Source organism: Lynx canadensis, chromosome X, assembly GCF_007474595.2.
Source record: "Lynx canadensis isolate LIC74 chromosome X, mLynCan4.pri.v2, whole genome shotgun sequence".
Taxonomy (NCBI): domain Eukaryota; kingdom Metazoa; phylum Chordata; class Mammalia; order Carnivora; family Felidae; genus Lynx; species Lynx canadensis.
This window is the reverse complement of record NC_044321.2, coordinates 110,190,805-110,208,995: the sequence shown is the minus strand read 5'-3', so window position 1 is coordinate 110,208,995 and position 18,191 is coordinate 110,190,805. Positions and strand designations below refer to the sequence as shown.

The 18,191-nt window shown below is 44.0% G+C and overlaps 1 protein-coding gene across 2 annotated transcripts in view; it reads right to left on the bottom strand.

Annotated features, from left to right (window-relative positions):
* The window catches only part of LOC115507663 (transmembrane 9 superfamily member 2-like), a 90,266-nt gene that overhangs the window by 35,772 nt on the left and 36,303 nt on the right, over positions 1-18,191 (bottom strand). For both annotated transcript variants that reach the window (XM_030306126.1, XM_032592231.1), the window contains exons 7-8: positions 15,093-15,204; positions 1,960-2,039 (exon numbers count right to left, since the gene is read on the bottom strand). In XM_030306126.1, coding sequence (XP_030161986.1) covers positions 1,960-2,039; positions 15,093-15,204 — 192 coding nt within the window. The remainder of the gene's footprint in view (positions 1-1,959; positions 2,040-15,092; positions 15,205-18,191) is intronic.

The window sequence follows — 18,191 nt, the reverse complement described above, 5'->3', positions numbered from 1 at the left end:
ATAAACATTAAAAAAATTTTAAAGATGACTGATGTCTAAAACGTCTGTTAATGTGGTAAGTGAATTAGATCATGGCTGAAACAAAGTACATTCCTTATTATGCTATAAATACGAATACTACTAGAGATTAGCCCCCACAGTGTATCTGGAGGCCCTTTGGTCTCCCAATCCCTTTGGAGAAACCATTTAAATAAATTTTACCCGAAGAGACTTCTGGGGATGTGAGAAAATGGGACGTGGACAGTTGCCCAAACAGAAGACTCTGGAAAAGCTCCCATATGATCATAATAATGAGGAGGAGGAGGAGGAGGAGGAGGAGGAGGAGGAGGAGGAGGGGGGAAAGCAGGAAGACACGAAGGAATAAGTGTAGAAACACAGGAGCGGGGGGTGTTATTCTCACTTAAAAGGCAATGGGTACATAAGGAGGGTCATCACCTCAAGAGACCATACTCGGAACCACACCCTCCCTCACTTTCATTTTTACTTTCGTAGTCTTCTTCCACCCCAAACTGACCTACCCCCCCACCTCCCTCAGCACTTGGCCACAGTCACGCCCAATCGTCACGTTCTCAACTGGTTCCTCCCCCCATTTCAGGCTGAAACTTCCACCTCTGCGGTTTGGGCCCCGATGAAGCTTCCCGAGCGATCAAGCGCGTGTCCTCTGCATCCACCCGAACACAAAGCCTCGCGGGAGCAGAAGTCCGTCTGCCCCAGAGCCCAACAGGGCGTCTGGCCGCCTCGCGGGAACGAGGAAGCACACCAGTGGCACGAGCAGCCCCTCCCCGACACACCTCGCCCCCCACACGGTCCTCTCTGTCAGCCGCCCCGCTGAGGGAATGAAGCGCCCCTTGAAAGGTCTCGGTGTCTCACATGTAATGCCTCCACCTTCCTCCTGGCCCTCTTCCTCAGACTTTCGGAACCCAGGAGCACAAGTCTCTACTGTGTTTTCCTCCCGGCTCGCGCGCGGTGTCCCCTTCCGCAGTCACACCCTGCCCACTTCGCGCCCCCCGTGCTCTTTGCAGGCCGCAAGGCACCTCTCAGACACCTCAAGCCGCTCTTCCCTTCGGCATACGCAGGCGTGTATTTAAGGCCCGTCTTCCTTTTTCTCTTTCTTTGTGCACGTGGAGAGGTGTGTGCGAGGAAGGAGAGGGGACACCAGCCACAGGGAGGAAAAGGTGTCACTCAAGATCATCTCCCGTAACAAAATAGCTTTTTAAAACACATAGGTATATAGATCTCACCACTCATGGCTTCGACCCCCGCGTCCAGCTCCTTGCTTTCAGCCCAGAATTTTCTCTCTGCTTCTCTCCCTCTCTCTCTTAAAATAAACTTAAAGATATATATAGATATATAGATATAGATATAGATATATGTACATATATATAAGATATATATATAAGATATATATATGATTTATATAAGATATATATATAAGGTATAAATATATATATAAATATGTATATTTAATACAAATATATATTTACATTTCTCCTACTGAAGCTACCTACTCTTTGTTTTATAAAGTACTTACCTAGGGGGGGGCGCCTGGGTGGCTCAGTGGGTTAAGCGTCCGACTTTGGATCAGGTCATGATCTCACGGCTCGTGAGTTTGAGCCCCGCGTTGGGCTCTGTGCTGACAGCTCAGAGCCTGGAGCTTGCTTCAGATTCTGCCTCTGTCTCTCTGTCCCTCCCCTACTCACTCTCTGTCTCTCTGTCTTTCTGTCTCTCTCTCTCTCTCTCTCTCTCTCTCAAAAATAAACATTTAAAAATAAATACATACATACATACATACATACATACATACATACATACATAAAATAAAGTAGTTACCTAGAAGCACCTGGCTGGCTCAGTCAGAAGAGCATGCGACCCTTGACCTCAGCATGCTGAGTTCGAGCCCCATGTTGGGCAGAGGTTACTAAAGAAAATAAACTTAAAAATAAAAAATAAAGTACTTACCTCAACCACTGAATGTTGGTATGAGGCATGGAATCCAAAATGTAGTCCCACCTAGATGCCCACTTGATGCTTTTGTTTTCCTAACAAACAAAAATATACAGTTATATGACCAAACTTCTAGTGACTTCTGCTGGTTATAATCCTAAAACAGACAGAAAGTTATTCTGCATACATTTTCGCCTTTTCTTTACTACTAACTTCCTGGAATACTAAGATGTGTCCTGACATTTTTATCTTATTTTTATTAAGTGATATTCTTCTTCATTTCAGGAAGGAACTAGGAAGAAAGTACTTGTAGCTTGCCACTGTTCACCAGAAATAGCACCTTTAAAAAAAAAAACAGACTCAGTATTTGTTTGTTTACTTCTTTATGTAATCTCTATACCCAACATGGGGTTCGAACTCACAACCCCAAGATCAGGAGTCGCATGCTCTTCTGACTGAGCCGGCCAGGTGCCCCTACATTTTTATATGTTAAGTATTTTGAGATGTCGTAGCAACAAGTTTATAAAAGATGCTTTGTTTTTAAGTTTTGTACTTTTCAATACTGAATAAACCATAAGAAAATACAATGACTGGGGTGCTCGGGTGGCTCAGTCAGTTAAGCATTCGGCTCTTAATTTTGGCTCAGGTCATGATCTCACGGTTTGTGGGATCAAGCCTGGAGTCAGGCTCTGTGCTCACAGCATGCAGCCTGCTTAGGATTCTCTCTGTCCTTTTCTCTCTTCCCCTCTCCCTCTTCTCTCTGCCCCAGCCCTGTTTTCTCTCTCTCTCTCTCTCTCTCTCTCTCTCTCTCTCTCAAAATAAAGAAATAAACTTAAAAAAAGAAAGAAAATACAATTACCAATCAAGCTGTTTCTGTGACATGTGATCAACCTCAAACTGTCAGTAGCTTTCTTACAAAACAGCCCCAATAGATGAAGTTCGGAACTGGGAATCCCCAATAAACACTTACATCATTAATACAGTGTAATCACCGCTCAAATCAGTAACATGCTTTTAGCAAAAGGAAAATGCTGGTACAAATTGACGAAGTAATGTTTGAAATGACTTATTATTTAAAACTGGGCGTTAGGTGTTTTTCCCGAAGTTTAGAGTTGGAATATGGAGAAAAATTAATATACACTGCTTTTTTTCCTACTTTTTTTTAAGTAGGCTCCACACTCAACATGGGGCTTGAACTCATGACCCTGAGATCAAGAGATAACGCTCCACTGACGGAGCCAGTCAGGTGCCCCTAAAGTATGCCACTTAAAAAAAAAAAAAAAACCCACATGATAGATTTTAATTGGGTTTTAATTCAATGATGGATTTTAGTTAAAACCTGATGACCAGGTGATCCTGGTTAACATTACCAGTGATGGGGCAGGTTGACATCACGTACTTCCTGACATATGCAGCATCAGGTCTGTGGTGCGATCCCTGCCAAGAACGTACAGCCCGAGCCTTGTCATAAAGAACCATCAGACAGGGGGCGCCTGGGTGGCTCGGTCAGTTAAGCGTCCGACTCCGGCTCAGGTCATGATCTCACAGTTTGTGGGTTCGAGCCCCACGTCGGGCTCTGTGCCGACAGCTCGGAGCCTGGAGCCCGCTTCGGATTCTGTGTCTCCTTCTCTCTCTGCCCCTCCCCCACTGTGCTCTGTCTCTCAAAACTAAATAAACATAAAAAAAGTTTTTTAAAATTTTTTTTTAAATAAGAACCACCAGACCCAGTTTGCTGGTCATCCTGCAGATTGTAAGGTCTGTACTCTATAAAAATTTCAAGGATGTGAAAGACAGGGAAAGACTAAAGAACGGGTCTGGATTGGAGACCACAAACTAAACAACACATACTCCTAGACAGGACCTCAAACCACAAAGGGAAAAAGTGACATTGTTGGCCAGCTGGCAACATTTGAATGGATGCATGTGGACGGGATGGTAATGGGATAGCAATACAGATTCCTGATTTGCAGAGTTATATGCTAGTTGTATGCTATTCTAGTAGGAAAATGATCTTGTCTGGGGGACTCTGGAGCGTTTAGGGGCGATAGAACATCTAGCTCTCAAAGGATTCAGAGAAAGACTAATGATAATGGACACAGAGAGAAGGGTGAACCATGGAGCAAATGAGGTAAAATATTAACAATTGGGGGGTTCTGATTAAAGGGACTGGGGGAGCCCTTTGTATTGTTCTGGCAATCCTTCTGTGGTCTGAAACTGTTTCAAAATAAATTATCACTTAAAACCTATAAATAGGAAATCAGAATTTACAGATAAATCAAGAGATCAACTACTCACTGCATAAAAACATACATCTTAGCTGTTCTACTAAAATACTGGGCCTGTCGTCAAATGTGACTTAATTTGTAAAAATTTGAATTACAGGCTTCTCTTCACCAGCCTACCCATTGCCTTAAGCAAGTTAATTCATATCGGGTCTTTCAAAAAGGAGAGATACTTTCCAATATGCACCATGAAGTTTGAATTTTAAATACTAAGAGAGCCTAGAAAAATCTGCAGCTGGTAAGCCTGACAGTTTTTGCACCAAACATCGCCATCTGCTGGCAATAACAGACCCTAACACGTGGTACTCTGCCCTAAGAAAATAAGGAACGATTTAAAACTCCTAAGGCACATTTGAGAGCAAAATGACAAACGCAGAAAGGTAACTAAGCGGTGAAACCTACTTCCTCAATCCCCCGAACACTAATGAGCTATTCCGCTTCTTTACATGGCAGTTCTCACAAAACCACAGCCGGTAAACAAGTCCTTCGTGTTCACTACCGGAGATCCCGAGCCGCAAAAGTAGAAACAAAACCAGACTTCTTGAGTCCTGACGCAGGACCCCCCACGATGGATGTCACTCAAAGAATATTCACGCAGGGACTCAGAGAATCAAATGGGCAGACAGCTGGGGTTTCTTCTGGTCCAGGTGATTGCAACAGAGGGAGCAGCACCCCCTAAGGGGCATGATGAGGATGCGTAGGGGATACTTCAGGGATGAAGCAGCAGAGAAGGCGGGACCCACACGGCACTTCCCTGGGAGACGAGCACAACACAGAACCGAGTTGATCAACATCTCAGAAAATCATGCCCTCTCTCGGAAAGATGTGGAACTTGAGCTACCAATGGACGCTATTCTCATATTCATCTGCATTCACAGCCCTGACATTTACACTGATTAAACACATTGGTGCATGCATCTGACGGGGACTGAAATACGTACTGAAATACATGCTATTTTCTTAAAAAATTACTTTTTTTCTTTTACATTATAGTTAGGATGTTATACTGATGTTTATTGAAACTAGGTGTACAGACAGGTTCAATCATCTAGTGTCTATAAATATGAATTTACAGTAGTAAAGGGAGACAGAGAAAACATTTGATATTAAAATAAGACATCAGGGCGCCTGGGTGGCCCAGACTGTGGAGTGTCGGGATCTTGAGTTCCCCTCTCAGGTCATGATCCCAGGGTCCTGGGATCGAGTCCCATGTCGGGCTCCACACTGAGCATGGAGCCTGCTTAAGATTCTGATTCATTCTCTCTCTCTCTCTCTCTCTCTCTCTCTCTCTCTCATCACTCCCTCTGCCCCTCTCCCCCAGTCATGCTCTCTCTCTCTAAATTAAAAAAAAAGAGGACAGGGGCGCCTGGGTGGCGCAGTCGGCTAAGCGTCCGACTTCAGCCAGGTCACGATCTCGCGGTCCGTGGGTTCGAGCCCCGCGTCGGGCTCTGGGCTGACGGCTCAGAGCCTGGAGCCCGTTTCCGATTCTGTGTCTCCCTCTCTCTCTGCCCCTCCCCCGTTCATGCTCTGTCTCTCTCTGTCCCAAAAATAAATAAACGTTGAAAAAAAAAAAAAAAAAAAAAACTGAAGTGCAGAGGGCGCCTGGGTGGCGCAGTCGGTTAAGCGTCCGACTTCAGCCAGGTCACGATCTCGCGGTCCGTGAGTTCGAGCCCCGCGTCGGGCTCCGGGCTGATGGCTCGGAGCCTGGAGCCCGTTTCCGATTCTGTGTCTCCCTCTCTCTCTGCCCCTCCCCCGTTCATGCTCTGTCTCTCTCTGTCCCAAAAATAAATAAAAACGTTGAAAAAAAAAATAAAATAAAACTGAAGTGCAGGGGCGCCTGGGTGGCTCAGTCGGTTGAACGTCAGACTTCAGCCAGGTCACGATCTCGCGGTCCGTGGGTTCGAGCCCCGCGTCGGGCTCTGGGCTGATGGCTCAGAGCCTGGAGCCTGCTTCCGATTCTGTGTCTCCCTCTCTCTCTGCCCCTCCCCCGTTCATGCTCTGTCTCTCTCTGTCCCAAGAATAAATAAACGTTGAAAAAAAAATTAAAAAAAAAAAAAGAGGACATCCATTTCAACTGTCTCATTTTATTCCAGGGGAAACTGACGTTCAGAGAGCAAAACGAACTTGCTCAAGGTCACAGTATGAGCTTGAGGCAAGCCAGCACCAAAATTCTCTGCTTCTCAATTCAGTTACTGGCCCATGCTGCCTACAAATCAAGAATATGCTTTGCAGGGGGAACAAAAACCCAATGCTATAAATGTGGCTAGGATCCCAGGCCAACCCACAAATGAAGCTTATGTAAGTCACATACATAGCTAAGAGTAATGTGATTAGAATGAAGCCACAAAACCTTTGGTTCGTGGTATAAAAACGGTAAGTTTCTGAAATAAAAGTATTGTGAATAGTAATACGTAGCCTGGCATTCAAGGCCATTCAAAATCTGGCCCAAGTCTATCTTTCTAAACTTCCTACCAATACCATATAAACGATTAAAGTCTGAGGTGTCAAACTGAATCTTTTGGGCCTTTAGGGACCCCAGCACCTAATCCCTGGCACATAAAATGCATTTACTATCATCTGATGAATGAATAAGCAAATGAAGACAATTTTCTTTCGATTGGACTTTTGTTCACTCTTCCCCATAGGTACTGTTCCCATGTACACTCTTACCCAGAAAGCCCTACCCTAGCTCCTCTCCAAATGCCTAAAATCTAGGTCTCTTAACTCAGTCCATTGGCCTTCCCACAATGCCTCACACTCCTCTCTTATAAAGCCTTCTTGGCCAATTCACCTGCCATAATTCCTTCCCATTTTAAACTCACACCATGTATTATAGAGGCTGCGTCAAGAGCCTGGACTCTCTAGTCAAACTAATCTTGGTCTATAATCCTTTACATTTGTAAAAGCCATTTGGCAAGTGGCTTTCCCTCTATGGGTCTCAGTTTTTATTTCTTTTTAAGTTTATTTCTTTATTTTGGGAGAGCGAGAGTGGGGGAAGGGCAGAGAGAGGGGAGAGAGAGAGAATCCCAAGCAAGCTCCGCGCTGTCGGCACAGAGCCCCATGCGGGGCTCGATCTCACGAACTGTGAGACCGTGACCTGAGCTGAAACCAAGAGTTGGATGCTCAGCCGACTGAGCCACCCACGTGCCCCTCGGTTTTCTTTTCTATAAAGTGGAGTTTTAAAACAGTACCTGCTTTCAGAGGACTAGTGTGAAAAATGAAGGTAAAGAAGTTACTTAATAAAAATTCCCAGGCTAGGCATATAGTAGGCACTCGACAAATATCTGTCATATAAATGTATGAATAAAAGGTCTTCACTCAGATATTAATCTTTATGACCCATCCTTCAATAACTTCTGAAATATTTGTTATATAAACTCCAAACTGTATACCCATTTGGGAATATGAATCATTTTCTGAAAACATAAAATACACAAGATGCTTTCTTTTTTTTAGAGAGAGAGAGAGAGAGAAAGAGAGCGCGTGCATTAGTGTGGGGGAGGGGCAGCGGGAGAGAGACTCTTAAGCAAGCTCCAAGCTCAGGTGGAGCCTGACGCAGGGCTCGATCTCACGCCCCTGGGATCGTGACCCGAGCCAAAATCAAGAGACAGACGCTCAACCGACTGAGCCACCCAGGTGCCCCACAAGACGCTTAATTAAAAACCCGAAAAGAGGGGCGCCTGGGTGGCGCAGTCGGTTAAGCGTCCGACTTCAGCCAGGTCACGATCTCGCGGTCCGTGAGTTCGAGCCCCGCGTCGGGCTCTGGGCTGATGGCTCGGAGCCTGGAGCCTGTTTCCGATTCTGTGTCTCCCTCTCTCTCTGCCCCTCCCCAATTCATGCTCTGTCTCTCTCTGTCCCAAAAAAAAAAAAAAAAAAAAAAAACGTGGATAAAAACCCGAAAAGAATTGTAACTAAAAACTATACCGCCTCTGGACCTTTCTGTAGCCAGTAGCTGCCTGACCAGGGGCTGAGGCCCACAACCTCACCGATGACCGTGAGCTCTGCTTCCAAACAGCAGTTTGCAGGTGGCTGTCGAGGAGGTTCAAGGAGGTGTCAGGTGGTCGAGGGCCCCAGCTGCTGCATGGTCCTGACACCTGTAAGTGGTTTGACGTATGCATGGGGTGTGGCTTCCTGTCCATATCTCCCTGCCCCGTCCCTGCATCAGGATTGTGCCTGCCCCTCCCCCCACTGACCCCGAGAACGACCCCGTGTGCCAGAGGTACATGGAAGCCTTCCGCAGTCCGCACGGGGTGAGACAGTGTAGTTCATCCAGCCAAGGGCCTGGAATCCATCCGTGTCACGAGACCTGGTGAGATTTTCTGCACTGAGAGTGAGAAGCAGCAGGAAGGGGGGGAAACACGCGGAAGCGTGGACCCGAGGGGAAATTCCCAGGAAGCACGGAGGTCTAGATCTTTGCCAAGGTAGTAGCCCCTAGTCACATGTGGCTATCCAGCACCTGAAATGTGGCTAGTCCTAAGTGAGATGAGCTGTGTGAAATATGTGCTGGCTTTCAAAGATTAAAAAAAAAAAAAACCACAAGGTATTTCTTTACTAAAATGAGTGCTATAGATACACTGTATTCCAGTTAATAAATTTGTCTCTCGGCACCCCTGGGTGGCTCAGCCGTATAAGCATCTGACTTTGGCTCAGGTCATGATCTCATGGTCAGTGAGTTCGAGCCCCGCTTCGGGCTCTGTGGTGACCGCTCAGAACCTGGAGCCTGCTTCCGACTCTGTCTCCCTCTGTCTCTGTCCCTCCCCTGCTTGCGCTCTGTCTCCCTCTCTCAAAAATAAACATTAAAAATATATTTTAAAAAATCAGTATCAGAATTTCCCATTTATAAATTAATTAATTAATTAATCTCTCACAGGGGTATGGGTTATCAGTTTTGACACTACATGTATGCTAGGACTGAACAAATAAATCAGGAGTGCCTGGGTGGCTCAGTTGGTTGAGCGTCCAACTTCGGCTCAGGTCACAGTCTCACGGTTCATGGGTTCGAGCCCCGCATCGGACTCTGTGCTAACAGCTTGGAGCCTGGAGCCTGCTTCAGATTCTGTGTCTCCCTGTCTCTCTCTCTCTCTCTATGCCCCTCTCCCACTCGCACTCTGTGTCTCTCTCTCACACACACAAAAGTAAATAAACATCAAAAAAATTTTTAAAAAAAACAAATAAATCAACACATTATAGAAGATGGGGGCCATATTTCTCAGCATCAGAGAAAGAAGTTAGCAGTCAGCAAGGGGAGAGGGCTAGCCCAAACGCTGTAGTCTGCATTATGGTCAGAGATACTGATACGAACTCGTGTTCATTTATTTCCTTATCCACTCACTTATTTTTATATTTTCCCATTTGCAATTAGCAAGTCATGCGTGGGGTGACACTCTCCCACTGTGAGAACAACCAGCTTTCCTAACGCTCGTTCATCTCCGATTTTAACATCCATTGATACTATTGGCCTGAATCAATTACCTAATTGGAGGTTGAAAAATAGTGATTTTCAAATTCACGTTCAATTTCCACTTCAAGTAGTTATTACCACTGAAGCAATTCAATAAATAATGATATCAACCCAGCTGACAAAATCCTTCATACGCTATAATGCGATTTCAGTTCTTTTATATCAGTTACCAACATATGAAGGTTTGCTTCTTATTTGTCGGCGGAAAACTCAAGCTCTGTTGTGGTTTCAATAAGATTTTGTGAGCTACTCTAAGATGCAACCACCATGGACACTTGAGACACCCCAAGTGGGAGCCACGATGCAATATAGATTTTACTCCACAAGAGTACTCCAGAGTCCAGTGTGGTTGCAAAATGCTGAGTTAGACTCAGTCAACAGATTTCTTCATTAGGAGACTTTTAAATATTTTACTCATGTGCTTTGGGAAGCTCAGAAAGGAAGTAGTAGAAAGCAGCATTTTCCAAACTTGTCTGACTCGTGTTCTAGGGAGTGCACTTTGGGAAGGGTTGATGTGCATCATTATCACCGGGTTAAGAAAGCATTTTTCAACTCAAGACCATAAAATGAACAGCACCAGAGATGTGTAACCGCATGCTTCCTTACGCTCACCCCCGCCTACAATGGCAACGCACTGGTGTTCAGATACAGACTATGGCGGCGTGGTGTTTTCTCACCGCACAATCTCACGCTGCTGTGTGAGACACCTGTAAATCAAGTGCTCCCGTGTCCGCAAGAAGGAATGGAAAGGACTGTGTGCCAACTACAGGCTAGGCACGGTGCTAAACATTTTATGTGAGCTCACATACCCCAGAATAATCACTGGAGGTGATGATTTTATCCCCATTTTACAGATGAGGAAGTTCACACAGCTAATAAACGTCAGCGCCAGTTTTCAAACTCAGGTGCGTCTGGGCCTTTGCATCATGCCACTTATTGAGGCCAAGGGCCTCCTAAGAACCCTAAGTGAGTTTCAAGGAGAGGGAAAGAATTCCCTCTTCTGGAAAAGCTTCCAAAAGTAGGTGTGTTAAGGAACAAGGGATTAAGCCCTAACCCCAAATAACGTGACTTCCCCAAATCCCCCCATTTGGTACAGCTGCATCTGAACTTGAGCTTCAGCTCGGTCGATAGCCACAGTTGCTTCCTGACAGGCAGACAGTCCACTAGCTCCATACCACGGAGGCTCCCGGTGTGAATCTGAACTTCAATTTAGATGTGCGTTCCCTTGGCTTTTACTGTATGCATAAAAGTTCCTACATTTAAATTTTTTTTTTTTTTAATTTAAGTACGCTCCATGCCCAAAGCAAGGCTTGAACTCACCACCCTGAGATCAAGAATTGCAGGCTGTACTGACTGAGCCAGCCAGGCGTGCCACTACATTTAAATGTGTATAGCTGACAAATAAGTGATAAAAATGTAGAAGGGCTTCAGTTCTTTGATCATCTTCTTTTAATTTTTTTAATGTTTATTTATTATTCTTGACAGAGACAGAGAGAGAGAGAGCATGTGAGCAGAGGAGGGGCAGAGAGAGAAGACAAAGAATTTGAAGCAGGCTCCAGGCTCCGAGCTGTCAGCACAGAGCCCATCGCGGGGCTCAAATTCACTGACCATGAGACCGATCATGACCTGAGCTGAAGTCGGACGCCCAACCGACTGAGCCACCCAGGTGCCCCTGATCAACTTCTGATAATAACTTAGACTTTTAATAATGTTCTCAATCATTAGGGAAAGGTTATTTTAATTTCTTCAGGGTGTATTTCATTCCTTCCCCCAGATTACACTTCTGTATTTCATCCAGAGATCAGAAGGCTGACCATATTGGACTAGTAAATTGCCTGTTTTCACCGATTGTACTTTGCGTAAACCGCAGGATGTAGGCTCAAGTAATCCTGACCTCTAGCCAGATGATCCAAAGCACACACACGCATTTCTAATATAAACGTTTCTCATTTTCTTTAGAGTAACTCTGTGGACAGAAGATATAATAGACCTTTAATACGGAAAGCCAGAATGGTATAGCAGAAAAGCTATGAGTTTGGGGGCCAGACAGTTTGAATATCACTTGCACCTCCCGCCAGCAATGATCCTGAGAAAATTACCCCACCTCACTGGGCTTCAGTAGCCTCATTTATAAAATGGATATAACCACATAGGTGATACATAGGGACAAAAGCAAGGCAGCCCTAAGGTGCGATTGCTTTCAGACTGAGATTAGGAAAAAATCATGTTGTAATGGCTGGCAGGTCATGTATAGAAATGACACAAGCTGAGCACAATTTGTAAATGTTTGAAGAAATTTGAGACCTAATCCCCAATAATGTGATTAGGGCTTGGTCTCAAGAAAGCACATCTAAAGCTTTAAGAAATAAGTCATTTACACCAAATCAAGTATGATCAAAGCCGACTCAAAAATATGAGATATTGCCTTAAAAAAAATAAAAAGAGAAATGCATAAATCTATATAGTCTTAAAAGGCTTTCCCTATAAAAGGAAAGCCCCCAAGTTAATCTTTTGATGAAACACCTGTAATACTGTCCAGGACTAAGAGTACCCAGCTCATGAATATAAACATCTGGCCCATGGGCAAGCAGAGGACTAGAGGGCCATGAATATCATGTTTTAATACCCACTTCCTTTTGCTCTGGGGTCCTAGGCTCACCAACAAACTTTCCATTTATGCTATTCTATTTCTATTTGCTTTCTCATATATCGTTATCACAGGCAGATGTGCTAACCAGCTAACATGAATGGTGTGGTCCCTGGCACTCATATTTTTCCATGTAAATTAATAAATCGGTATTCTGGTTAATACATTGGACCCTTAGGGGTTTGCTTAATATGAATCGATCTCCCTTTGGTATAGTCACAGAATTAAAATTCGGAAGCACAGGACGGTTCTTGGTCAGGGCTCAGGTTATGATCTCACGGTTTTGTGAGTTCGAGTCCCGCATGGGATTCCGTGCTGACAGTGCAGAGCCTGCTTGGGATTCTCTGCCTCCCTCTCTCTCTGCCCCTTCCCCACTCGCACTCTGCCTCTCTCAAAATAAATAAATAAATGTTAAAAAATAAATAAATAAAATAAAACTCTGAAGCAAAATTTTAAAATATTGACAAAAACCTAGCACTGCTGAGTATGTGAGGAAACAGCACATCCTCGGGCCCAGCAACTTCTCTGGACAAGAATTTGGCAATGTGTTCTCGAAATCTGCACACACTTTTACCTACATAATCCTGGTGCTAGGAATTGAAATTTAGGAAATAATCACACAAGAAGAAACATAAGAATGTTCATTAAACCACCGTTTCTAAATTAAAAATTAGACATTTGGGTTGTTTTTCTCAATGAAGCAATAAATAAGTCAATCATGGCCTACACATTAAATGTAGTAGGCAGCAAATTAAAAAAAGGATGGGGGGGGCGCCTGGGTGGCTCAGTCGGTTGGGTGTCCGACTTCAGCTCGGGTCATGATCTCACTTTTTGTGGGTTCAAGCCCCGCGTCGGGCTCTGTGCTGACAGCTCAGAGCCTGGAGCCTGCTCCGGATTCTGTGTCTCCCTCTCTCCCTGCCCCTCCCCCGCTCATTCTCTCCCTCTCTCTCTCTCTCTGTGTGTAAAAAATAAACATTAAAAAAATTTTTTAATAAAAATAAAAAAAAGGATGGGACTCTGGGGCGCCTGGGTGGCTCAGTCGGCTGAGTATCTGACTCTTCATTTTTAGCTCAGCTCATGATCCCAGGGTCGTGGAATTGAGCCCCCACATGGGCTCCGCACTGAGCATGGAGCCTGCTTAAGATTCGCTCGCTCGCTCTCTCTCTCTCTCTCTCCCTCTACCCCTCTCCCTGACTCATGCACTCTCTCTAAAATAAAAATAAATATTAAAAATTTAAAAATAGGGGCACCTGGTAGCTCAGTCAGTTAAGCATCCAACTTTGGCTCAGGTCATGATCTCAGTTCGTGAGTTCAAGGCCCGCGTCGGGCTCTGCGCTGACAGCTCAGAGCCTGGACCTTGCTTCAGATTCTGTGTCTCCCTCTCTCTCTGCCCGCCCTCCGCTCATGCTCTGTGTGTGTCTCTCTCTCAAAAAAGGAATAAACAATAAAGAAATTTTTCTAATCAAAAAAAAATCTTTAAAAATTAAAAACTAAAAAGGATGTGACTCTACTGACACGGAAAGACATCCATGACATACACATGAAGTGAAAACAGCACATGTAAATATCTCATTTGTACAAAGTCGTATATTTTTTGGCACCACGTGCAGTGTTGCCCTTGTATATTCTAAAGAACATTATATCCCCATGAGTTCTGCCATGGTCTATGAAATGCTAAGTATTATAATTATCTTTTGAAAATTCAGTGTTTTTTAACATAATGAATACTCTCAATGCATTGTTTTAACATTGCTTGACCTAGCATTCTCCAAAGTAACCTCATCGCAGGACCCTTTTCTCACCTAACACCCTTTAAAACACAAAGCAAAAATAAGGGGCGCCTGGGTGACTCAGTCGGTTGAGCGTCTGACTCTTGATCTTGGCTCCGGTCGTGATCTCACAGATCGTGAGTTCGAGGCCACGCCGAGCCTTGCTGAGCCTGCTTGGGATTCTGCCCCTCCCTCTCTCTGTCAAAATAAATGAATTTAAAATAAATATGAAGAAAATAAAATATAAAGCAAAAATAAATAAAATGTGAAGCAACCAGTTTCCAGAAAAACCTTTGGGAAACACGGGCATCAGAGAGCTGTTAGATTATTCACCAGACTGTTAATAGTCAGTCTGTACGTCTCTCTAGCCACTGAAGATACACACCACTTCATAAAAATAGCTACTTACAAAAGAAGAATTAAATGTGTAGAAACAATAACGAATGCCATATGTTGAGGACCTATTCTGTGCAATGCTAAGGTCTTTATATATTCTGAAAACGAGGAACAAATGACCAGAGAAGAAATCGAGCCTGAGATCCCACGACTTACCTAAGCTCACGTGGCCAGTAAGTGGCCAAGCCTCAATTTGAACCACAGGTCAGTCTGAGCCCAATATGGAGGCTCTTCTCACTACATATCCTATCCTCTGTCTCTTCCACAACATACTCTTCCTTTCAGGTCCCACTCGAGCAACCTGCCAAGCCCAGGCAACACCCCCGGTTTCCCACGTACTTCCTTCAAACCTCTGAGGAAGTAGGAGAAAGTAAATTACCTGGCACAGTACCTGAAATGTGGTAGATTTAATACAGATATTCCTTTAAGGATGGTCCTCTGGTTTGAATGTAAAGAACTTACCTACTTTCTCGGGCTTTTGGCTGGGTTATACAACCCTGATGATCAAAATTAAGGCTTTAATATTAATGAAGTATATGATAGTTATGTACCTGATTTGGAACAAAAGTAAGATGATGGCGTGGAATACTTACTTCAAATTGCACAGAGTAAGTGTAGGTTACATTAAACTTCTCTGTATGTTCTTCAGGAATTTCCATAGGGGGTCCATTACAGGCTAGGCGGCCTTCACCTGAATGCTTATAGCTAAGAAAGAAGGGGGGAAGGAAGAGAAAGTAATTTTTATACCAAACTACCGTTGTAAATTTCCGATTCATGGCTATTCAGGAATGTAACAGTAGCAGGTTGAAAAAATTTGCCTTTCATTATAATTAGTATTTAAAACTTTATGATTTTATTTTTTTAATGTTATTTATTTATTTTTGAGACAGAGAGAGACAGAGCATGAGCAGGGGAGGGGCAGAGAGAGAGGGAGACACAGAATCCGAAGCAGGCTCCAGGCTCTGAGCTGCTAAGCACAGGGTCCGACGTGGGGCTCGAACTCACGGAGTGTGAGATCATGACCTGAGCTGAAGCTGGACGCTTAACCGACTGAGTCACCCAGGCACCCCAAAACTTTATGATTTTAAATACTTTTGTTTTGGGGCACCAGGGTGGCTCAGGTGCTTAAGCGTCTGACTCTTGATCTCAGCTCAGGTCTTGATCTCAGAGGCATGAGTTCAAGCCTGCTGGGCATGAAGCCTACTTAAAAAAAAAAAAATAGCCTTGTTTCTAAATGTCCCTAACACTCAAATAAGAGTCAATATACTGCCCAACACATCAAACAGGTATCCCCTGCTTTTCCAAAGCTCACTTTATGCCACTTGGCTTCTACGAAAGACCTCCATTAGTACCTGTTTTCACTAAGTGAAAGAAATCCGAAGAGGATTTTCACTTTTCTGAAAAATCAAAAAGAGCATTCAGTGTTGGTGTTGCAGGGAGCCATTAGAGAGGCAGTTCCCCTCCCACCCAGTAGCGAGAGTGGCGCCGCCCAGCTCCTTCCTGGGGAACTACACTCGACATTTCGACATCAAGCCCCCAGAGCTCTGAACTGTGTGAGCATCTGCGCTTTATCTTGGCTTATTTTGTGCATCCATTAGCAAGATGTGCCTTAAGGTATCAGAAAAGCCTAAGAAAGGGGATTTGGGGAGTCTGGAAATGCTCACAAAATTTTCCGTATAAATGAATGGCAATTGCTTCTTCGCTTTTGACATTTCGACTTCCAAAAGCTTTCAGAGGAACGCTCTACTTTCAGATAGCAAGAGAAAATGTGTCGCTAAGAACCTTCTCGTGGGGCACCTGGCTGGCTCAGTCGGTAGAGTACGTGATTCTGGATCTCCGGGTTGTAAATTCGAGGCCCATATTGGGTGTAAAGATTACTTAAAAATAAAATCTTTAAGAAAAAGGAATAAAGAGACTGCAATATCACGCAAAAAATAAAAGAAGAATAAAGGGGAGATGGAAAAATCAAAAGGAGAAGTAGTGATGCTTCCCTTTTGAATTATCTGCTCAACATATAATTTATCCCTTGGCTTCTGTTTAAAGAATAATATGCAATCCTTGTGGGACTGTTATTTCTACAAGTACATGTGCAATAACGCCATTCACTCACAATTGCGGATGCCATTCATGTTCACCTCTTCCCATTCATTTTTTGTCACCCTAGTGTCTGACATATGATATGTCCTTACTAAGTATTTGGAGGGTGAATTCATTGAAAGCCAAATTGTATTGTGAAACAGCTATGAATTTTAAAAATGATCATTGTTAAGGCTACCAACAAACAACATCTACAGAAAAAAATTCAATGACTGCACGATAATGCATACCAAGGTTCCCTGTTTAAGTCTGGGCCTTGAACCCAGCACATGAAATATCTGCATTTCACATCAATGAGATTATGCGGCAAAAATTGTATTAAGATCTCTAATCATGGGAATGCAAACTGGTGCAGCCGCTCTGGAAAACAGTGTGGAGGTTCCTCAAAAAATTAAAAGTAGATCTACCCTATGACCCAGCAACAGCACTGCTAGGAATTTACCCAAGGGATACAGGAGTGCTGATGCATAGGGGCACTTGTACCCCGATGTTTACAGCAGCACTTTCAACAATAGCCAAATTATGGAAAGAGCCTAAATGTCCATCAACTGATGAATGGATAAAGGAGATGTGGTTTATATACACAATGGAATGCTACTCGGCAATGAGAAAGAATGAAATCTGGCCTTTTGTAGCAACATGGATGGAACTGGAGAGTGTGATGCTGAGTGAAATAAGTCAGAGAAAGACAGATACCATATGTTTCACTCTTATGTGGATCCTGAGAAAGACAGGAGACCATGGAGGAGGGAAAGGGGAAAAAATAGTTAGAGAGGGAGGGAGCCAAACCATAAGAGACTCTTAAAAACTGAGAATAAACTGAGGGTTGATGGGGGGGGGAGGGAGGGAAAAGTGGGTGATGGGCATGGAGAAGGGCACCTGTGGGGATGAGCACTGGGTGTTGTATGGAAACCAATTTGACAACAAATTTCATATTAAAAAAAAAGATCTCTAATCAATGTAAAAGCCCTATTTTAAACCACTGGCCTTGCGTGTGGGCTGTATAAGGCCTTGTAGGCCATTTTCAAAACTGGCTTTTACTCTAAGTGAGATGGGAAGTCACTGGAAGATTCTGAGCAGAAGGCTGACATGAGCTGACATTTCAAAAGGAATACTCTGCAAGCTGTATTGAGAAGAGACTGCTGGAAGTCAAGGGTGGCACCAGGGAGACCAGCGAGGGTTTTGCCCTAATTCACTTGAGATATAATGATGTCTTGGACCAGATGATAGTGGTGGAGGTGATGAGAACTGGTGGTGGATCCTGAATATATTTTAAGAAGAGAGCCACGTTATCTGCCAAAGGTTGGCATGGATACAGGGTATGAATGAAGAATAATAAAGAGGAGTTAAGGGTGTGGCCATAGTTTGGGGGCCTGAGAAACTGGAAGGATGTAGTTGCCATTTACTGAGATGGAGAAGTCACTAGGAAAAACAGGTTGGAGGAAAGATTAGAAGTTCATTTCTGGCCGTGTTAAATTTGAAGTGCCTATTAGACATCCAAATGAACACGTCAAGTAGACAGCTGCATATACAAGTCTACAGATCAAAGAGTCAATGTGGGCTCTAACACTAGGAGACAGGGTAAGATTGCCAAT